The sequence below is a fragment of the Anser cygnoides genome, chromosome 3 (genome assembly GCF_040182565.1).
Source record: "Anser cygnoides isolate HZ-2024a breed goose chromosome 3, Taihu_goose_T2T_genome, whole genome shotgun sequence".
NCBI lineage: Eukaryota > Metazoa > Chordata > Aves > Anseriformes > Anatidae > Anser > Anser cygnoides.
Window position 1 is genome coordinate 8,777,006 of NC_089875.1, and position 23,724 is coordinate 8,800,729.

The following is a 23,724-nucleotide window of genomic DNA, read 5'->3' on the forward strand; positions in this document are numbered from 1 at the left end:
CTGTGTATACCCCCTTAAGGAAGTTTCACAACTGTTGGATTGTTTGCTATGTTCTCTCTGTCAGATCCTTAGGGAATATACTAACAAGCCAAACTTCCTACTTGGTTTAATTCTTGGACATTTCAAAAGAAATTCTGACTACACTTATACGAAAAATGAAAATTACCATTGAAAATGTGTTAGATAATAACTTTACATAAAAGATGAAAAATCAGGTTTTCCTTTTAAAAAGCAAAGGTAAGATCAGACAGAGTTTCTTTACAATACAGGAATACATTATCAAAACACTAGCAGGAAATTAGTGGAAAAATCCTATGTTCATAAAGGGTGTAAAAATATAAAGGGATAAAGAAGGAGAAGTAAAATTACTTTGCATCAGAGTTTAAATTTGACTCATTCGCTGATGGGTCAAGAATCTAATCAGCTGTGAAGTAAAAGCTTTACTGTTATACTTCTGTGAGTATGTCCTCCTCCGCAAATGTAACATCTGCTGCTTAATATGCATTTCTGAATTCACCTTATTGTGCCACTTTATTTCAACAGCCCTCTACTAACAACAAAAGAAAAGTAACAGAGACCAAACAGCAAAAGGACCAGCAGAGTAGCCAGGAATGATGAATACCAGATAGACTGTCACTCTTAAAGTCTGTAGAAACCGATGCTATGTGTTTCAGAGTTTAGTAGTATGAAGCCCAAATCTAAATATTACCCATAGGAAATCTACAATCATGTTAATCGTTTGCTTGAATTATGCATATGAGACTATGATATCTGCTAGCTCAACATAGATTATTGCTTAGGGACTAGTATAAATGTAACTGTAGTTTTAGGATGGATAAATTACACCCAGTAGTACAATTATATGCATCCCAGTTTGCCAGGTTCAGTCTTATCTTCAAGTGGTAGGCTTAAAGTTTATAGAGACTGTACATTGTAGTTACAGTTATCCCCACATATTCTTGAAGCCCATTTAATAACATCTGTACAACAAGTGTCATTGTAAAGCACGTTTATTCTTTATTCTCTCATGAACTGCCCTGATTTCTTTTCTACGTAAGTATCTATTCTCATACAGTGAGAGACAAAAGCATGGCATCAGCACGCAGAGGCATGCATGAATGCACATGGGGAATATATTTCAGTAACTATTCCTCCTGACCACAAGGGCTCTGTGGGACAAACTATGATGACTGATGGTGCGAGAGGCACAACTTTAATCATGAGATGCGTGGGATGTAGTTTAACTGCCTAGTGTGTCTAAGATGTCAAAGCAACTATCTCAGCTCTTGAAAGGCAGTTTCACTAATGCAGGCACTGCCTAAGTTTCACAACATAACTGTGTTGATGTACTTAGTATTTCTCATTTACCTGACATTAACACCTGGAAGAGTCCCACAGAGATCAAAGGCAATCAGGTACAAGACTGTACCCAGTGTTTTACAAGGTTCCCTATGTTCTTTATCATATGGTTGCCTTTGTAGTATGAATCATCCTTCCACTAAGTCAGGACCAGAGAACTATGGTAGATCCAGTGAATGAGTGTGGAGATACCTTAACATCCAAGCCATGGGATTTGTAAACAGTGGGGTCTAAGAAGAGGAATATTTGCTCTAGGAAGTATTCATTATAGCCACCAGTTGCAAGCTTAGGCAGGAGATGGGCTATTAAATTATTGTAGATGAGCTAAGAGTAATTTATCATTTACAGGGGATCAGCAGGTTGGCTGTTTCAATCCTTTTTGGGTTGCATTTGACCTCTGGTATTTGATTTTGTGGCTTTTTGCTCTTACCAGTTTTCCTACTCATAGATAAAAAAAAAACTCTTATAGATTAAAACCTGCCTTGCATTAAAACATGTTTTCAGTTTTGTGTTGAAGTCATGTGAGTTTGGCAATGTTGAAAAAACAAAACAAAACTAATAAAAACATTTCAGGGTGAAATTGGATTGGACTGCCTGCTGTTCTCCCTGGACTAGCTCTTAGCTGTGGGTTGCTCTCAAAAGCAATGGCTAATCAAGCTCTGAGATGAGGAACCTGCACAGGAGACCAGAGGGAACTGTTTTCATGGAAAGTCAGTTTAATATCCTGTCAGTTTTGTTTATTATTTTAATGGAGTAGAACTTATTCTGTAGCCATAAACTTCACATTATATTTGCAATTTTAATATTATTTGAAGGCAATGCTCCAAAAACTTGCCATTTGGGAAGCTACTGTGAGCTGTTCCAGCTGCCCCTTGGCAGAACACAGGAAAACCGCTGTTACCTACCCGTGCCCCCACTTCCAGCAGGGTCCTCAGCCTTGCTCTTCTGTTCTAAACCATCTTCCCTGTGAAGCAGGGCAATATATCTGAACAATGAATCCAGATGCTGGGAGGTAGAGACATGCCTTTAAACATTCCGCAGTGTCCCCTTGTACTTACCCTGAGAGAATGTAAAGTTACTGTGTTAAGTTTCAGTTGTTGTTTTAACAAAGTTGAAGCTAGGGCATATCTTGGAGCTCTTTCCTATGCCAGTAATTCCATGTCATTTAAAAGGAATTGTCTCAAAAGCTGGATCATTCTTGAGGTCTGCAGCTGTACAGGTGGGAAAGCCCATTTGCACTAAGAGTATGTGCATACATAAGTAGAAATGCAGTGAAATAAGGATTCTTACTGTGATGACGGTCATTAGTCTTGTCACAAGTGATGTGACACTTCTTGTGCACTTCATCTTTTTTTGTGTGTGTGTACATCTTCAATCAGGAAATAGAGCTCATAGTATATAATTTATGTGACTGTTTACACTGTGAAACAGCAGTAGCAGTGCATAATTTGCAAGCCGTCTATAGATAGAAATGTCTTCGTATGAATTAGTGGTCAAATAAGTAGGATTTGCTCAAATCAGATCATGAAGAATTAACAAAGAAAAACAAAGAGGCCAAATGAATCCATTAAACTCCCCGTTGCAAGCAGTTCCCTCTACTCTAGTATTTATGATTTCAGTGCTGCATTGTTGGTAACCTATCACATTAAAAGCCATAATACTTTTTGTGAAATCCATGGTCTTATTTCTGGGAAACTAATCTGCACTACCAGGCACATAGATGTGTGGACTTATTTGACAACATTTCTCTTGGCACAAGAAGGACTTTGCATTTTTGCAGGGGGGATGGGGAAGAGTAGGCAATGCTGGGAGTGCAACTTAATTTCAACACTGTTTCTTTTCCTGCAGGGTTGATAAAAATCGTTAGTTATGATATGTTAATGCAACATGATTGCATTATAGCATCCTGTACTGCTCTATCTATCTTATTTATTAAGCCACACCAAATTAGATAATGCAAAAACATTTCAGCCCAGTGGAAATCTTATCATGTTACCTAATGCTGTGAGCTACACTGGAATCTATGCCTGCTGAAGCACCACACACTCGATGTAAAGAGGCTTGGCTGTATTTGGTCCTGCTTACGTGCTTGCAGAACTCTTCATTGCCCCTGGTCTGCTGCTGCCCTGGGTGTCAGGGCACAGAGGCTACCCACGTAACCTCAGCAGCCACCTTGCCCTCTCCTTCCTCCTGCCAGGAGGGTCTCCTCGCTTGTTGGCTCTGCCCGGGAGGCTGCTGGCTTCCTTGTTAGCCTTCCTGGGCTCACAGTCGGCATTGCCTGTCGGTGCCAGGTGTCCTCGCTTGCAGCCATGAGTTCGGCCCCGCAGCAATGGGGGGAAGCAAGGGTGAAGGGCTGCGAGGTGAGCTGGCTGGGAGCAGGAGGAGAGAGAAGGGCTTCTGGATTTGCCCATCCCAAATAGCTTATGGAAGGTCACTGCAAAACTCACTTGACATAATGCTGAGCAGTTCCCTGAGGAAAGATGTGGGAGATGCAGTGACAATGGTGGGTCTTTGACATGCAGTTGAAAAGGTCACGTTATTAAGCTGCTGAGGACAGCGGACACAAACCTCCACCATCCTTCAAAGCTTACTTGTGAGAATATTTAAAAAAACTAAATCAACCCTGTATTTTTTCCTGCATGCAAGAAGCATCAGATCTTCTCATAGCACATCCCACAAAAACTGTTTCCCTCCCATGAGAGTACACAGGGTCCTCAGACAGCCATAAAAGCCATGTTCCCTTGGCACTGAAGGGCACAGAACCCACCAGAACCCTCTGGAATCACCAAGAACCATCTGGAACTGTCCGCACCCAGCTGGAACCTTCTGGAACTTTCTGGAACCGGACAGAACTGGGCGGAACTGGATGGAACCCGTCCTCAGGGAGCCCTGCAGCTGCCGCCCGGACACCTGCACGTGGCGCAGGCCTGAGGCAAGCTGCTGGGGGCAGCGCAGAGCGAGGACACTGCTTCTGCCCAGCCTGTCCTCACAGCCGACAAGATGTCGCCTTCCTCTCCCCAGTGGAGCCACCCAGCAACAGGTACTTATTTTTTCCTCCACTTTGCTCTGTTTTCATCAGAAACCAAGGACTTCCCATTAACCCCGACGAAAACTGCAACCAGGTGCCATGACAGGATGCGTTAGAAATTCAGTTTATTTTTCCCCTCCGGCTCTCCTCAAATACACGTAAGGTTTATAGATAATATTTTTCCATTAGCCTGAAGAATCTTTTTTAGGAACAAGTGGCTCTCCTGTGGCTCTTTCTCAGTGTCATGTCTAGCTGAAATGTGTGCTGAGCAGACCAGGGGTGTTTTCTAACCCGCTTGTGTAGGTTTAAATGTATATATTATGCAGGGCAATTGTTGATCACACTCAGTGGAGTAACTTCAGATGTAATTGAAAGCAGGACTTGTTCCCGCTACTTTATAAATAGCAGCAATAACTCCTAGCCTTTCACACAGTATTTGAGCTTTTAATATTCTGCTGTGCCATTCTATGGCCAGCACTGAAAAGCAAAATCCTTTCAGATCTCTTGTAGCTTGGCAGAAAGCTGTAAGAGGTAAGTCAGAGATAAAGAGGCGTAATTAACTCTTTCATAAGTCACTTTCAGCCAGGAGAATGTAAGTCTTGCTTTTGATCTTTCAAATTGACCACGAACCTTGCATTCCTTGTATGTTGTATATTATAATTATATACAATTATGTTTAATAATATACATGTAAGTAGATCTGTACTACAGACCAAAAAAAAGCGTGGAAAGGGTTTTGGAGGAGATATAAGCAAGTAAATGTGAAGCATATGAGAAATCTAATTCATAAAATACAATTTCAAAATACAAACATCAGCTGCTAGAGCATCCTCGTAAATCACATCAGTTGTATGCAGTAGTATGTTGGGATTAAATATGTATGGTGAGAAGCAGAACACTTCGATAACACATCCTCTGTTTCAAACATTTATTCTGGTTTAGGTTTATAGGTGTGGGAACTAGTTTATCCCAGAAAAAGAGCGTGTACAGGTTGGAAACTGAACATGCACCACAGGAATTAGTAGCCCTATTGCCTGCACAGGATCCATCCAACACACACTCAGTTAACTCAGTGTCACACAGGTAGCATGGCAGCAAAATTTCATGCAGCTGTAGGAAGCAGCAAAGATTTCTCCAATCCTCACAAGAGAGGAAAAAAAAAAAGATGTACAGGCAGGAGAGATGGGGAGAATTTACAGTTATTTACAACTTACTCTCATCCTTTTTCCCTTCATCCCTAACCCCCCACTGAGCTAGCCAGGTTTCTTGTGCGCCATCTTGAGATCTCCATGGTTAAAGCCAAGCTTGTGGTTCTGTTGGCAGTGGCATAGCTATCAGCCATATCAGGCATGGTCGCTGGGGGAACTCACGTGCTCTCACCATTTTATCTGCTCTCTCACTCTGCCCCAAATCCTGCAGACTCTCTTAGAATCATTTTATGCCCTTAAATGTTAGCCACCATTCAAGAAATATGTTCCTAATGTCAATGATCAAGTAGTGCCTTAGCAGCTGAAAGAGTCCTGGCCATAGCAACTGCAATGCAGAACAATAAGCTGTGTCGCAGGCTTACAAAATGTCACACATCTGCCATTGCATATCAGCCTCTATCACACCTTCAAAACAGCTCTTTTGACCTATTCTAATGCACAAATTATGGTTGTTATCAGATCTTATTACTATTGTCTTGTGGAAGATTGAAATGTTTTGCTCTTCGACGTGAAATACCTAATAATTTCCCTGTGTGAAACACAAAGAAATCGTGTAGAATTACTTTTTTTTTGAGCAGCTTAATACTCCCTCAACAATATTTAATACCCTTTACTCTTATGATTCAATGTATATATTTGCAGGGCAAACTGGAGTAGGTTTCATCTAAAGCTATCATGGCACCAGGGAACAGTGAGCAATGTGACAAGGTGGGACAGACTGCTTTGTGTTTTTTCAGCTAAGCACAGATCAACAGGATGGCTGTGGTACTTTCAGTTGGGAGTGTAAGGGCTGTGCTGCATGGCAAATGGGGTGTTAGAAGTAATCCTGCTCAGGTAGTAGTGAAGGTGTTATGAGAAATATGGCAGCATGTCCTGGCTGGTGGCAGCAGCGCTGTGTCACTCCCTGGAGGATGGAGAAGCCTGTAGTGAATGATGTGCTGCTACACTAGCAAAATGTTTCTTTTGCAGTCTGTTAAGACAAAACAAATACTAATCCCTTGGTTGTTTCAAGCCTCTGGTCTGTCAAATGAATAGAAGCCCGAAAAACTGTTTTTGAAGACCAAAAAATCCATAATGTGGAGCTGCAGCTCAGTGAGCAGGGGGAAACTTCTACATGGCTCAAAAGAGGGACTTTTACCCCTGCATGAGTCTGTCAAGGATTTCCCAGGAAAAGAAAAAAAACAAGGCCTTGGAGGAGGCTGCTTGCTCATCCCTTCCTTATGTGTGGAGACAAATGCTTTGGAAGTGGTGTGTTTGCTTGGACCCCCCAGCGGCTGCAGGCAGGACGCAGTCTCAAAGTGGTGTGCAGAAGGCTCTGTATCTGAGGGGAAAAAGTTCATACAAGGGCAGGGAGTGGAAGGAAAGCTATTGGAGTGCTGGAAACAGTGCAACATACCAGTCGTTGAGTTTTTTGTCTAGGCAACTGTTTCTAGAGAGTCTCTGAATATAAGCTACGGCTTCCAAAATTAATAGACTTCTCAGCCCCTTTACTTTATTAACATTCTTGGCGGTTCCCCAGAAGTTGAAGTAAGTTTGGTGAATTGCATCGTGCTTATTAACTGGAGAGAATACTTCCTAAGCATTTTTATTGCCCTTTTAATGTCTGAACCTGAGAATATTATGGCTGTAAAATGAATTACAATGATGTGCTAAACAGGAATAATCTCAGTCATTTTATTAAGCACTTTCTGAATGAAATGGAGATTGCTGGTATGGTATTTTCTGTTAATATACTCCTCGTGCCTCTGCAGAATGTGTGTGCAGCTCCTCAAGAAATGATAATACAAACCATATGGTATAGGCTAGGGTGCCAGAGTGAATTTTGAACCTCTTGGTGATAATACAGATATGTTACAGCAGTGTCTCCTAAAAAACCAAGGAAAGTCTTCCATAATATTTATTTGACATTATTTCTCATGTTGAAATGATCTGTCAGTACCTCTGGTGATTCAGTTATTGTTGCCAAAGAACAGTGGTCTAACTTTGCAATCTTTTTTCCCTGTCAACATAGCTTTTCTTCTACGTCCACATATTCCTTCCCATGGCTCCCAAAGAAAACGCTGTTTCCTTTGAGGTAAAGGTTGATGCTTTGGTTAAGCTCATGTAGTTTTCCTTCTATGTATTTTTCTATTTAATTAACTGTAGGAGAATCACTTCCAGCAGAGTTATTTTATGTGCAGAAATGTTAATACCTAAACATGGGGAAAAACAGTTGTTCTCTTTGAAATTCTGTTGAGGCTTTTGAGTTTTATTTTTCACAGTATACCAAGAAGACATGTTTTTAGGATCGTTCTACAGGATCTATTATTTTTATTATTCATTAACTGAATGACAAGTTCTTTGGGGGGAGACTCATATTTTTTTATGTGGTTATGCAATACCCCAAGTGCATGAAGAAGGATCTGGGATGTCTTTTCAATAAAAATGCCTTGCATTTTTCACCTGTAACACGTTTTGGCCAGATGGGAAGGGCAGGAGGTAGATGGCAGTCAGCAATTCATGCACAGAGATTCCTTGAATGCAAACAAACTGTTAAATACAGGGACACTAAGAGTTAGGGAGTCAAACAAATTTCAGGAAACAATGGCTAGATGCGACCTGAGGAGCAGTTCTTTGCCAAGTTTGGGTACGAGACACATCCACAAGGTATTGGGAGCACGGAGTGGAGCAGATGCAGCAACAGGTACTGATCTGAGAACAGGCCATGGGGAAGCACTGTTTCCTGTGCCATGGCAAAGGAGGTAAATTTGATGGCAGCTTTGCTGCATGGTTTATCCATGTAACACTGTGCATTTGATGGCAACCTGAAAATAAATAAACTGGCTCAGGCCCAACGTTTATTGATTCCCTTTAATGTAACTTGGTACTGCTCAACATTAAGGACATCTCTGACAAATGTACTTAAAACTTAATGCAAAGTCTTGCATTAGTACTGAATTCTCAAATGCGGTGCTTAGTACTGCTTCCCCTGATTTTTTCTTAGAGGCGTTTGACTATCGCTATCTGTTTTCTCCTCAGTTTTGAAATCTGATTGTTACTACAGGGATAAATGAACGTCTTTCATTACAGGCTAGCATATTACAGGCTGACATCAGGATAATTAACATAACACAATGCATAATGTACATTTTTTTTCTGTTACCTTGGAATCTGTGAAAAGCTAGTTTTCTTCCTAGAAGAAAAAGATTGCTTTTCACAGTTTTGTAAACAGTATTCAATCAGTTATAATTGTACATAAAAGCAAAGTGTTAATCACAGAATCAATACTTCAGAAACAAAAGGCATCTAAAACCCACTGAGCCTGAAAGATCTGAAATAGAAGTAAAATACACTTTTACATATTCATGAGGTATTACAGAAATGAGTATCAGAGTGATGAAAAGTATATTTGAGTGTAAAATGCTCATGTTCATTAATCTCTTTTCAAAAATTCACAGGGCAGCACATCAGTGTATCACCTTGCTGAGAGCACCATTAAAGGCAGAAGATGTTCTCCAAGGCCATCCACAGTTGCTGTTCATGGATGCAAGACAGATGCTGCTCAGGTAGGATTCATCAAACAATCATGTTTAGAGCTCTGTCAAATCCATGATACCTAGGAAGAATTGATAGTTTCTCTCTCCCTTTCTCTCTCTCTCTGAGGGATATATGTTCTGTTTTATTTGTTGATTTAAAAAGTCCCATCCAGTCTATCCACACTATGAAGAGTTGAACTTCGCTATAGGCGTTTGGACCATCTTTTGGGTTTCAGGATTGGAAGGGTATCTGGGTAAAAAAAATAATATAAAGAAGAAGAGAAAAGGAAAAGGAAGAGGAAGAGGAAGAGGAAGAGGAAGAGGGAAGGGAAGGGAAGGGAAGATAAAAGGAAAAAAAAAAAAGAAAGAGGCAATTCCCAGCAATCTGCTGAAATTTATTAGAGTTCTTGTGATAACAAGGCCGTCAGCTGCTGCTCTGGGTGCCATGGAAACAGGCATTGCTGCAAACAAGGGAGGCTACTTTCAACTCATTCCTATTTCAGAAAAAAAAAAGAAAATAGGCTTTTGTGGGATGATTCATTTAAAGGACTTTGCCCCCATCTTTTGATAGTGCATGTGGCTGTCACCATGGCAGAGGGATTGAGAGGTGCCACAGGACCAATAGGCGCCTGCAAGAGGGAGAAATCTGGCAGTGCTCTTTGGGGGAATTTTTGAGCTCCTGGGCTTTTAGTTTTTGAGAGAGTTAAGTATCAAGCAGAAGAGGGCATTTTTAAATTAAGTGCTAATCTTGTTAGAGAATGCTCTTGTGGTTAAAGCATTGCACTGGAGTTCAGGAAATCTGATTTAAATGCCTCATTTGGCAGAAAGTTATTTATGCCAATGCTGCTCAGCCTGGCTTTTCTGCCAGCCCCGCTTCCCCAGGCTCCTGGTGCCACGGGCTTGTCTGCAGCTCACGGGCACATTGCTCTCATGCCTGCGACCCATACCACGCAGAGGTTATTGCTATGAGCCTTCAGACTTTCTTTGTGGCCACTCCTCTGGGGTTCCTTAACAGAGTGTTCAAAAAGGGATATTTAAAATATGTTTCAAAGCGATACTGGAGATAGGGAACGACACCTCTAAAAAGCTCTACAAAGCTTTCAGACTCATGAAAGAAAAATGTAATAGCTATCCAATGGCACCATTATTGCTAATTGTAAATAAATGGGCAAACATGAAATCAAACACGCTTAGAAAGAGGTTTATCACCTATTCGTTCTTCTCTACTAGTGGCAGACATTTGTGTATTCTCTTCCCATTCACACCGTATGAAAAAACCGAGGAGGTTAATGCATCTTGTGGCATGTTTGGTCCTATTTCATAGGCTAATTCACAAAGCTGGCACATAGAAAACTCTACCTATTAGTGGTAGGTAATAATGCAGGCTTTATGAGTGCTTTATACATCCTTCACCTTCTCCACTGAAATTTTCAGCTGTAGGGAACCTTCTTAAATGATATGACTGTTTATGCAGCCCAGCTACCACAGAGTAAAAGACAAGGGAGACTTCTATTCTCTGAGTCTGCCTTGGTAATTTCTCCATGATGGCAACTTCAGCTGCACTTTGGGCTTTCTAGAGCTACATACCTTAGCCCAAAACAGCCAATGCCTAATGATCTTCTATAGGAGATGAGGAGGAGGCAGGAATGTGTTTCAATAAGCTCTGATTAGTTGCACTCCTGTGGAACCAATCATTTTAACAATGGTAAGATGTAACAACTCTGAGCATGGGATTGGTAGTGCACCAGAATGTCTCAATGGAAGCTGTTTGCTCTGTTTATTTATTTATTTGTTTGTTTGCTTGCTTGCTTATAAATGGCTCAAACGCAGTAAGAAATGTCCAGAGAATTAATTCTTCTGAGTCACAGTTGTTTGTGCTCTAGCTCATTTCTTAGCTGATGTAGCTGTGCTTATCCAGAAGGCCAGCCGTGGTCTCACTGCTACCATCCAGCTTGTCAAAACTACTCTTTTAGGACCTACTCTCCTCACCAAAGATATCTTTCACTCACACCGTGAGTAGGGAGAGAGAAAAACACTGACATCACCATGAACTCAAGCATTTGTTTCTGTATTCAGATTCCCCAGATTTTAGTTCTTTTTACATGTTTCAGTGATAGTCCCTCTTCTTAATGAAGCATCACAACAAGCACGTTTTCACTCAAAAAAAAATTTATGAGAATCAGCATAGTGATTTTATCATTTGAAGCATGGGTAAATGCGTTGTGCAGCAACAGTGTTCAAAGAGCAGTTGTTAGTATTGTTGTCATAGAAATCCTGTGATAACTGCAATAAATGTACAAGAATCCATGAAACAGAGTTTAAGTGGTGAGCTTTATACCTCAAATATAAGAGCTGGAGATTTCCATTTAATGTTCCTTCAGCTCTCTTTGCTGGGTGGAAGGAGGGGCTTTTCTTCAAAATTCGGAGAATAAAATTGGAGAGATTAATGTGAGATTTTTATAAGATATTACATGGCTGTGGTCAGCTTAAAATATTTTGGAGGTGCAATATAATCACAATATAGTAATAATAATATATAATCATAGATTTATATAAGATCTCTGAAAAGTTCTATATTGCTCTCTGAACTGCACATGTATTGTTTGTTCTTCAGGTTATTCAATAATACAGTAATTTGTTTTGCTTAAGTCCGATGTTTTTCCAGTTTCTTTACATCCAACCCATATTGTTTCTGTGCTCATACAAAGATGAAGCCATGGAGACAGATAGTCTGGAGCAACATATCCTTGCACTCCATGCTTTCTTCATTTATTTCTATTTGCTCTGATTTTCAAGGTATATTGGAAAATAATGTAAATAAATTGGCACAAAGAACTGTGTTATAAACCTTGCAGAAAACCTAAACAACATCGGCAGGTAATAGAAAAAATATTTTATAGACTTTTACATGTCTGTCAAGATGCACTGTAGAGTCTTCAACTGATCAGCAGCTTTCTGGCCCAGCAGAAATGAATTATCCAGAAAAACTTGAAAGCAATCATTAGGACTAATGTGGAAATCCTTACCTTCCCTAGAATATGGAGAAAGTTTCTGGGGCACACTAGAATTTATTTACAAATAGCTGCCAAGTTTGGTTGCTTAATTATATATTAGCCCAGCCAAGCCTAGGTGATTGTAGGCATAAAGATGTGGTTTAATATTCTGCAATGGAAAACTAACTTGGCCTTCCTTGCTTTTCTCTCAAATGTGATGCTTCCTTGGCCAAATAAATAAGGTAGGAAGCAAATGCCTTACTTTGCTTGAACATGTATTTGGTACCTACCTTGTAACTATCACTTGAGTTTCTTCTACCATATTAGTGAATATGAAACAAAGAAACTCCTGGGTTTGTGGTTAGGAGACAAATTTTATTGCAAGGAGTCCAAGGGAATTGTATTTTCTTTGCTCTTCCTTGTTTCTATATATTTACTAGCAGAGGCTGATGTCATGGTAATTGGATGGCCAGGAGGGAGGAGCACTCTCATAGTCCTCAGCTTATTTCCATAGGAAGTAAGAATGCCCCTATAATGGTTTGGCACTGAAAACTGCTTTTCCCTCTATTTCTTCGTGAGAGGATTGCTAGTAGGTGTGCCAGAATGACAGCAGCAGGGGAAAATGATACAGGCTTTTCCTGCTGTATATTACAATACTATCACCCGAGAGATGCAGTCAGGTTCTGCTTTGGGGATTTATGCTGTCACAGGAAGTATTTGCTAGATCTGTTTCAATTTACAGCTTGTGTCAGGAGCTGCATTACTCTACTGCAGTCTCTACGACAGAGTACAAGAAAAACTAACTTCAGCACATGCACTCAAGGCAGTGTCTTGCAAAAAAGGAAGACCAGAAGCAGCTGCAGCACAGCCCTTAGCTGAATAGTGCAAATTAAGGACATTTGGGTTAGTGCAGCTCCCCTGTATCAACATGCTTTCTTACAAAATGCTGCATGACTGCAGAAGACATTTTAGGAGACATAAGAGCAAAACCTGGGATGTCTGCATATGCACACGGCCGTAAATTCAACCATGCCAGATGAGTTTTTTTGTTTGTTTGTTTGTTTTTAATTTATGAATAGTTGTTGAATACTTCTATGACATACTGGATCTCCATTAAATTGTTTCATTTTATTTCTGCAAACCCAAGTGCGCAGTTCCACAAAGAAGTAAAAAACCTGCCTTTCTCATTTGAAATATTTTTCACCTAACTCACATCACAGCATGTCAGCCTTCCAATAATCTCATTAAAGTCTGACATAACTTCTCCACGTAGCATGTCAGCATTACATTTGAAAATTTTAGCCACGTTGAATGACTTGGTGACCCAGTAGAATCGCCTCATTATATTTTTAGTTGAAATTTACAGTATCTCAGTTACAAACTGGTATAAAAAATCCATTCAAATAAATGTAAGTTTTCAGGAACAGCATCATTAGCAAGATTCAGAAAATCTGTATCAAGGGAATTTTTCCTTAATTGCCTTTTTCTTCAGTTACAACTGCCTACATAACAGAGCAATGAAAATCTTTGAAAAGACTTTTTTAAAGACTGTTTTAATCTTTTATTTTTTTTAACACTAATACATACATATCACTTCATAGAATGCAATCAACAGTTGTAAAAAAAAGAAGAAAATGAGTTTTTTACAAAAAAAATATTTTTTGAATTTACTTTTGGTATCTAATAATTACTTTTTAATATATATATTTTTGAAAATATATTAATCTCATTTACTCCTTTGACTGGGATTAATTGAAATAATCTGTGTCTGTAATTGTTTCCTCTCCTACTTTAATTGTCCAGATATCTTGATGGCTGTAACAACCATAAAGTTTTCTGAACTTCTTTGTTTCTCATGTCACATAATAAGAGTATGCACACCGATAACAATTCCTGCAATTGATTGAAAATGTGTAAATGCCACAGAGGTAATTTCATGATGACATCTGATAACATAACAATGATCAAATGTCAACCGAAATTAATCTTTCACTGAAGAACCTTCCACTCAAAAATAGTTTCCTCTACAACCTCCTTTCCACCACTAAAAGTTAGGAATGCAGGAAACCTCAGGTAATACAGGAGTACCCAGAATGAGTAGGGAACCAAAGGACGTGAGTGCTTTTAACAAAGAGAAGCTTTGTTAAAATAGAAAAGAAATCCCTTCTTAAAGAGACATTTGGTGAGAGATGAGATGGATGTGGTTGTTGAACTGAGCAAGGGTTACTTCTAAACCATGTACCATGAATTACTTTCTCATCTATCCACACACCTGCAGAAAAAGTGCAGTGAAATTTTTATTGTTGTTGTTTCTGTCTTTGGTTTCTTTAGGACTGGGCCAAATCCTAAGAAAAAACTCTGAAAGGAAAATTTTGATCCTTGAGAGCTCTTCAACATTTAACAAATTCCTGAAATTGTTCCATTGCACTTGACGTCTAGCTTAAGGTTTGCATCCAAGGAAAGAGGGCTTGGGATGCAGCCAGCCACGTGTGCCGTGCTGGCGGAGCTCGCCTGACTGGGGGCCAGCACCATCCTGCCCATGCTGAGGGCCAGGCCTGCAGCCTGCCGCTGTGGGCAGCAGCCTGGAGGGAACAGGGGCTTCATTCCCCACTCCCCCAGGTGTTGTTTTTTTTTTCTCTGCCGAGTGGTTAATATTAAATGTGTAACTAGGCTCTGCATCTAACGATTATTTGAAAATAAAATAGCAATTAAAAGGTGGGGGGCATGAGAAACCTTTGATATGTTATCATTCTTTACTGCTGGGAGACAATTAACAAAATGGAACGAGAGCTGTGGGAAGCCAACTAGCTGTCTTTCAAAATGGCAATCATCGTCACTTTTTGCAGATGCTGTTCTTTTCTTCAGTTGCGATGTTTCATCTATTTCAATTAATGGTCTCCACTGAGCTGCAGAAATACTTGCTTGTTTCTTTGTTTTTCTATTTCTGCTGTATTTTAGTTTCAGATATCTGTCTCATCATTAACATTTCTTACCACAATGTGTCTTCTATGACAAAGAAGGTCATTTCTTACCAGTTTACATGGATAGCATGTATCATCTATCTTTCTAGGACAGCGTGAGCTCCTCAGCAATACCTGTCTGTCTTGCCACTGCTCGTTTTGCCATCTGTCTTGTTCCCATGGGTAACGTCTAATTAACACCTATGGTAATTAATAGTGCTGTGGGGTCTTTTCTGTTATCTATTATTGGTTTCAGTAGAGATAAATCAGCACATTGAACACTAAGGAAATTGTAATATCTAATGATGAAGACCATAAAAAATACACTTACAGTTTTTAAATATTCATAAAATAGAAGACAGAAACCGTCTTTTTTAAAGCAGATTTTATATGGTGAATGAAACTGATATTTTACTGCCTATTTGTAGCATCCTACCAGAACACCATGTAGCTGGGGACCACCACACATACAGGAGAGAGTTAGATGAGCAATTCATGGTAATAGGCTTATGGAAACAGTTGAGTATATGATTTTTTGAATTTTTTATAGATCACAGTTTTTGACAGTGGTGTTTGGCCTTTTGAAATTGTTACATGTATTCGTCTGGACAAAATTGCAGATTACAGGCAATTATTCTCCATGGATTATCTCCATTAGAGGAAAACATCTGGTCATCTGAGTCACATAGCATTACACATGGCATAGTTTCTGTAATGAACTCTTTGGATGATCATAACTGGGGTATATACTAAATTAATTTCTATACTGTTCATATATTCATGAAGGAACAGGTTTCTCATGGTAGTGAGGTATTTCCTTTCAGTTTAGGTCATTTTTCCTCCTCCAGAAAAGGGCTCTCTGTTACTGGGAGGTGTTTTATGTATGAAAAATTGCATTTTTCCTATCAACTTTCCCAGCTCTCTTGCAAAAGATGAATTAAATTTGAATCCATCTCAATTACTTGGGGACTGTATTTCATTTTAACTAATCATGTCGCATTATAGTTTTGTAGATTAAACATAGGGACTGGCAGTATGACTTCTGACTTCACTGACAGTTACACCTGCAGCTAAGGGTTGCTAAAATAAAATTGTCCTGAGGGGAGAAAAGAGGAAGAGATTTTTCCTTTCCTGCCCTGTGTTGCTCTGAATGCAAAATCTTGACAGGGTGAGAGGGAGTGTACATAAATGGATTTTCAGGGAATTCCAATCAATAGGGTTTTTTTGTTTTTGTTTTTTGCTTTTTTACTTTGAGAATGGTCAAACACTGGAACAGGCTGTCCAGAGATGTTGTGAAGTCTCCATCCTTGGAAATATTCAAAACCCAGCCCTGAGCGACCTGCTTTAACTGGCCCTGTGCTGAGCAGGCAGCTGGCCTAGATGATGTCCAGAGGTGCCTTCCCACCTCAGCCTTTCTGGGAGTCTGTGCTTCCCTCAGGAAGCAGGTGTGGGACTGTGATTGTCCAAACTGGGTTTATCATACATATCATCTGCATCCTGGTCTGCTTAGCTGAAAATGATGAAAAACAAGGGAAGAAGTTGAGAAAATGTTGCCAAAATTATGGTGTGCTTTCTGCCCTGATGGAGTTCAATGTTATTTAAATGTCATCAAAAAAGCTAAGAATATCATAAATATGAGAGGTGCCCATTTCAATGAGCTTACGCATGTAAAAGCAAATACTGCTGTCCATTCTTTTCTTAAATAAGATTTGAAAGAACTGCATTGCAGTTTCTCAGAATTTGTAATAAAGTTAGAAAAAATAGGCACTCAAAAAAGGGGTCATAATATGATATTTATTTTTCTAATTGATGCCTGACTGTTATGCTTTTATTCCACCCTCCTTTGTTATCATTTAATGTTTGAGGTCATTTTAGCCCTGGCTGAAGCTCACTGATGATTCCCCTCTATCCCCTCCTTAACGTGTTGCACACGTTTGTTCTCCCCACACTTCCCGTGCCCTGATGAAGTCTGGCTCTTGCTGCTTAGCCTGAGAGAAAGCAGTAGAGATTAAACAAACTTCCCTCTACCTGCGAAAATCATAGGCAAGAAGCAGGATGCTACTGGAAGGAAAGCGTAGGTCCCCGCTGTTGCAATAGGCAGCTAGGTGTGTTGGGGTAGGTTTTAAGCAGGGCTAAACCGGAGACTGAAGCCTGGAGCCCCAGGAGCAAAGCCCAGTGCCACACTGCTGGTAATGCTGGGGAAAATGTCTGCAAGGGACCCCACACGGGCACTGCTCTGTAGTCTGCCGCAGCACTTTCTCCCGCAGGGAAATGAAGATGGCCCAACCCGGGGCTTGCTTTCCATGGCTCTTCTACTTGGAGGCAGACAGAGCGTGCTGGAGGCACTCAGGCGTTCTCCTCTCATTAATAGCTGTCTCTCCTGTTTTGTTCATTACTAGAATGATGAGCCCTGTTAAAGCACCGAGTATAAATCCTTAAAGAAAATGTTCCTCGCACAAAAATAGCTACAGCAGAAAAGATTGTTTAAGCTTTATCATCAGCAGTTTAAATACAGCATTAGCTCTCCCTTCGCAGTGTGCAAAGGCTGAGCAGATCTGGAGCTGCAGTGGGTGGGAGGTGCGTTGTCAGCAGTGCAGTTGGCTTAGGCGTGACCAGCTGAGTGTGTGACTGTGCTGGGTCTCACCGCAGACTGGCAGGACTGGGGGCACTGAAAATGCTGATGACTTTCTGTAGACAGTGTGGAACTTGTTGGGGTGCATGCCTGGGCGCAAGGAGTGAAGTTGTTAACAGTCCTGCCCAGCTGCCTGAACCATTCCTTTCTTCGTGCCTTCCCTAAATTTCTTGGCTGATGTGTAGCCATAAACCCAGATCAAGGGAAAATTCACGGTTCAGGGAAAAAAATCAATTCTTATGTACACTGGTGGGTTCCCTGACCTAGAAATGCTTCAATAACCAGCAGCGATTTATTTATTTCTACAAGAAAAATGGTCTCTTGCTTTGTTTGTTAAGTCAGATATGAAAGAGAAAGGAAAGATAAAATGGAGAGAGAAGGCAGCACTTCTCTTCACTGATGATGTGTTTGATGGATGGCTCTCTGAGGAGCTGATTGAACTTAGTATTATACCCACCAAATTAAGATAAATCATTACTGAAGAGTTCGTGGAGTACATGCCCAAAATCAATTATGCTCACATAGAGATCTATTAATCTATCTCTGCCTGTTATATCTGTCCAGCTTCTTGTAATGACTTTTTATCATTCAGCACAGGTTATCTCTTATAAGTAGTTGTACAGCTCCTGGTGGTTTGCATCAAAATTACAGATGCTTCTCATACATGAGGAGTCCCTTCACCCCTTCCCTATGCTCAGCCCAGATTACCTTAAGTTTCATACCCTTTCTCCCAAGAAAATCTTCGCAGCTGTAAATGGTAATATGAATACTGACTGCTTTCTGCAGGGGTTAGGTTGTTGTCACCTTCTCTTGTTGGTACACAACAGTCTGATGAAGAATCCTGTATGGGGAAAAAAAAAAGATGCATGTATTAGGATGCCCAGTTGAAAAAGCTGCAATGAAAAAGTCATATTCAGGAAACTGTCTCTTTCTATTGAACTATTTTCAGTGAAATCCAGTGGCAGTCAGAGCCAGACCGTATCAGATGCTGTCCGTATTCCCAGGGAGAGGTAGGCCTCTCGTGGTCAGTGCCTACTTGAGACAGGGGAGGCAAAGTGAGCATTGAAAGAAGGGGAAATAACAGCTGAGAACAGAGGCCACACCTAAAATTTTGTCATTTTTTTAAAGTATGAGACCACATTAAGTTTGTACACCATAGCCATTTTCATGGTGAGCAACTAACTCTACCTCTTTCCATTTACTGTTCAGTCATGTTAACAGTATAGAAGATTGGTCACTGCCTATGAGTATTTTAAGTCGATGGAGCAGTTAGGCAAAGCATTCAGAATGTGTCAGAAATCCTAATGCAGATAAGAAGTAATTTTCATTATGTCAGTGAATAGCTGGCATTAGAATGGCCAGTAAGTGACAACAAATAATGTCAAGTAAATGTCTGCTAGTAAGGTTTGGTATTTATGTTAAATGGTCATTTTAAAAGGGTGAGCTGGATGCTATGTCCATCTCAAAAAAAAAAAAAAAAAAGGGCTTGTTGGAAAAAAATGACGTACAGATATTTCGTGTTCTTTTTAAAAAGTGAAAAGTGTTAAAGGTGTCATTGTGTATTTTTACGTTACAGAGATGGTCTCCAAGCTAGAAAGAAACTTGGTGCAGCTTGAAAACAAAACTGGAAGAGCTAAGTGGGATCTTAGGACATATCAGAAAAAGTCACAGGTCACTTGAATCTAAGGCATCTAAATCAATGAGGTCAGCTGAGATTAGTTTGACCTCAAAAGTCCATTCCAGAAAAATATGACCAAAAAAATAGTCCTGAAAGCAATGGATATGAATTATAAGTCTGTTTTCTGAATTAAGTAGTACAGATCTGCCAAATTCTATCTTTGTACTATCAAATCCTGAGAAAATAGAGCCTATCATTACAACAGATAACAGATGAAGGGTTAATTGCACATAAGATTGTATTTCTCAATTCACGAGCTTCTTATGTTTCAATCCACATGAATTTTATTTTCTTTCACCGAAATACACATTTCACTTGACAGCTGGATCTATGTTTTCTGGTTTGTTTTCAATTTAAGAGAGTTATCTATTCATAGCTCAGCTTAGTACAAAGTGTATCTTCCTTCATATAAATTATGCAGATACCTATGCTTAATACATGGTCAGCAATCTATTTTAAAATTTCTGGCACACAGAAATGAGAAGGGAGAATTTCAGATTCCCTCTGTTTGCTTCATGACTTTAGTAGCTGTAAATGGAAGAAAGGTTTACTGTCAGAAAGAGTGCTACCCAGAAAGTGGGTTGCACTTGTAAAATGAGGAACCCTTGCAGAACCTCTAACATGTTGAAGTGAATTAGCATCCTCATGCAATGATTTCAGCCCTGGGTTTGAGCGTGGAGGTTTTGTCAATAAAGCTTGATAAATAAATGCAACACTTTCAGTCTTTAAGAACAGGGCGTCAGTAGCATGGCTGTGAATTTCATTGACTTTCTAAGCAAAATTGAACTTTTTGTTGGTAATTCATTCAAAGCAAGTAGCCAGTGTATAAATCCTTAGTTCTGTGGTAATGTGTATGCATACAAAATTAAATTGGATAAAATCTAAGAGCCTGTGGGTGTTTTGGGTGAGCTTCCTGCTTTGATATCGAACCTTTCTTTTGATCGTATAAATAAATGTTTGGGGTTGTTGCAGCTGCAGTCAGACAACTTCCGTAACATTGATTAGTAATGTATTGACAAAAATTGGTCTCTTTGTTAATAAGAAACAACCGGTGATTAGTAGGTTACATAGGTTATACTGAGTGTACAGCCAGATATTTCAAGAGTAAGTGAAATGTCCCACCACAATCAACAACGATGGAAATCAGAGCAGACTTCTCCAGCTCAGTCTTGTATATCTAGCAGAGAGTGATCCCATAGTGTTTTAGGGGAGCACTAACATCTCTTCATCTGTTTTTATTATTACATTAATTTGCTGAGTGGCTTTTCTAGCCTGTAAGCATGAAGGCGACAAAAATGTCAGATTGTACCATCAAGAACTGCTGATTCCAGATAAATCTAGTTGGGTACAGCAAGCACTGAAACTGCTGCTGGCTTTCTAATATGATTCAAGTCAAATCCCTGTTTGACATGACTTCAGCATGACACTGGAGAGGAAGATCTGTTTTAAATATAGGAAAATTACTTCAGAATACATTTCATAAGGTAAGTATTATTTATAATGAGACATAAGGATTTTTTTTTGTCGCGAGACAGGCTATTTTCGTGCCTTTTTCAATCTGGCAGATAATACCATGAAGTCTATTTTTGATAGATTTCCAGTTTGTTCTCTCAATTCGTTATGTCATTCAGATGAAGAAACTGCTTAGAAATGTAGAAATGAGTCCAACTGTTAAACTTACCCAGTTCTACTCATCTTTTTTGACTTTTCTTAGTCTAGAAAGAAAGAGGCAGGATCAACAGAAACAAGTTAGAGCTTGTACCAGAGAAGGAGATATAAATGAGTACCTTACATACCTGAAACCTGGCTTCAGTGAGCCATTTACTTTCTTTGCATCTGTTAGGGCTGAAAAGACCTATTTGTAATAAATTCTTGCCCAGGAATAATATTTTAACTCATTTGGGTTTTATGGCCTATTTTTTTGTTTTTCTTTTGTTCTGTGCCAAGTTATGTTCAAACCTTTCCCCAGAAGTCTCTCTTGTTCAAGGTGCTATCCTTTTTTATGGATGTGACATTGAATCAGCTTTTTTCCCCTAAGACAGAATTTAAAAAGAGTTATCATAGAGTTCAGCAACAACGCTTGACACTTGCATTTCCCAAACCCTGTACCATTTTAGTTTTCATTGACCCGTATCTTCATTAGGGTTTCCTCCTAAATTGCTGTGAGTACAGCAGTACCAATGCTACTCATGAGTAAGGGCAGAGCAAACTAATCCGAGATAGCTCGGGGAAGGCAGGTTTATTTTTTCTGAGCTGCGCTGAAGGACTGAAAAAGCTCCCACTGACTTATTGAGAGCAGATCAAGGTCTAAGGTCTGTGCCATGCTCAGGAGCTGGTCAATGACATACTTTCAAACGAAGGATGGGAAATCCCAGCAGTACACTAAATGTGACTTCTGTATCGAGGGATGAAAGGGAAAAAGTGACATACACAGAGAAAGTTTTGAAATAATAGAAAGCACAAAAGCCTGTAGATTTTCTTATTTATAGTCTTCTCTTGGAAATAACAGAAAATGCAGAGAATGCATACAAAAAATCATATGTTTTATGGTTATTTTGCACATGTAGCTCTTTGTGAATTTAATAAATCTATGCTTAGTTATCTCAGTTGGCCACAGTCCTGCCCAGTCCATTTGGGATGTAGGAGTGAAGGTCTCCATAAGATTGTTGCAATGCTTCATTGATCGTTTTCCATTCCTGTTTAATCACTTCTGTTAACTTACTTGATGCCAGTCCTCAGATACAGACAATTGCTCCCTACCCACCATTAGTCACTGGAAGAGTCTTTGAATGTCTGATGAGTCTTGAGCATATGGATGAGCAGACAGAGCAGTATTTGGGGCATGCTCAGCTTCCTAGATTCATCCCTTCTCGAAGGTATCTTCCTCAGCCTGCATTTCATCTGCAGACAAAGGATTTTGTTCTTTGTTTGCTGAAGGCAGTTGGTAAATCCTTTGTCTATGGTGATGTAGAAGACAAATAACACTTAAAATCTCTGTTGGGTCTAAGAGGAGGCTGTAGCAAGTACATTGTGAGAGGTAGTTTTAGTCCAGGACACTTTGAATTGAAGTGAAAATTGGGAATAAAGCAGTCGTTCATTCCTGGTTATTAATATCGTGCACCTCCTCTGACATTTGGTACAAAGACCATCCTACAGAAAACCTAGCATTTTCTCCCCCACACACGTAGGATTCAGCACAAGATTTCCCCACATAGCCTGGGTTAGACCCAGCAAAGGGAAGATACCATAAAGTCTTGACAATGCTGTAGGATATGATCAGGTGAACAAGACCCAGGACCTGATGGTTTTCCTGGGTGCCGCCCAGCCTTTCCAACCTTTCCAATTAGCCTCAGCTACAACTAGCCCACTGACAGCTGTGCTGAGATGTCCCCAGGAGCCACAGAGGTGTGTGTGATGAGATTGCCCCCATCTCCATCTCACCTCTGCCTGGCTGTATTCACTCCTCAGCGACGTGAGGGTGCTTCTGGTGGTGCCTTGGCTGGCTGGGCTCAGCTCTGTGCCTGCTGGGTGCTCCCTGCCAGGGCAGGAGCCAGGTAGGGGCTTGGGGCTGAGCTGGGGAGGGGGCTGGAAGGTGCTGCTGCCTCTTGGGCATGAGGAATGAGAACTTGGCTTGAGGGGTTCCTGCTTAGTGGGGTTTTGTTTCATGTGCTGTGCCTTTGGGTTTGCTAGGGGGTCAGGGTGGTTCTATGATTCTAATGGGCTTGCAGGGTTTTTAGCTAATGAAATGTTTAAAGTCTGTTTAGAGCAGCTGCAGAAAAGCTCTTTTTCACCTGAGCTGCATTGGTAATGTCTAAAGCCTGAATCAAAGTTTAATCAATCAATCTCTGTGAAGAGATTGAGTGAAAAACTTGCTTTCTTTTCTTTCTTTGTGAGTACCATTGAAAAGAGTGCATCTTTAACATGAACATTAAAGTGTTGGTTTTGTTTTCTCTTTCCCCCCCTCTAATGTTGATAATGGAGGGCTGAGGGAAAGAGATGTTTGCAATGTGGGTTAGCTACGGTTTGGGTAGAAAGGTCTCCTGTATCTAACTAAATGAGTATGGAAGTACCATGGCTCAAAACCCAGTTGTTGGTTGGTTTTAATATTCTTGGGTTAGGGTTATGTGTTTTATGTTCCTGTGTAGGACCCTTAAATGGAGCTCCCTGTGCCCTAACTTGCTATTGAATCGAACGCCAACACTTTGCATCCAATTCCTCTTGTGTTGTCCCTCACAGAGGTGCAATATGTTAGGCAGTAGCAATTCCAGTTCTTAGAGCTGAGATATGTACGGTGGTGGATGAGTATCTAGGGGATATTTTTGAATTGCATTAATGGCATTCTTGCTTGGCC

The 23,724-nt window shown here is 40.2% G+C and overlaps 1 protein-coding gene across 20 annotated transcripts in view; it reads left to right on the forward strand.

Moving 5' to 3' along the window:
• The window catches only part of LOC106042289 (uncharacterized), a 215,889-nt gene that overhangs the window by 95,632 nt on the left and 96,533 nt on the right, over positions 1–23,724 (forward strand). For 10 of the 20 annotated variants that reach the window (XR_007162157.2, XR_007162155.2, XR_001211020.3 and 7 more), the window contains 2 exons: positions 7,607–7,669; positions 9,033–9,140. Coding sequence is in view for 11 of the 20 variants with exons in the window: in XM_048060853.2 (XP_047916810.1) it covers positions 7,607–7,669; positions 9,033–9,140 (171 nt within the window). In the remaining 9 variants the exon portion in view is untranslated. The other 10 variants (XR_001211023.3, XM_048060858.2, XM_048060862.2 and 7 more) reach the window with 9 other exon arrangements.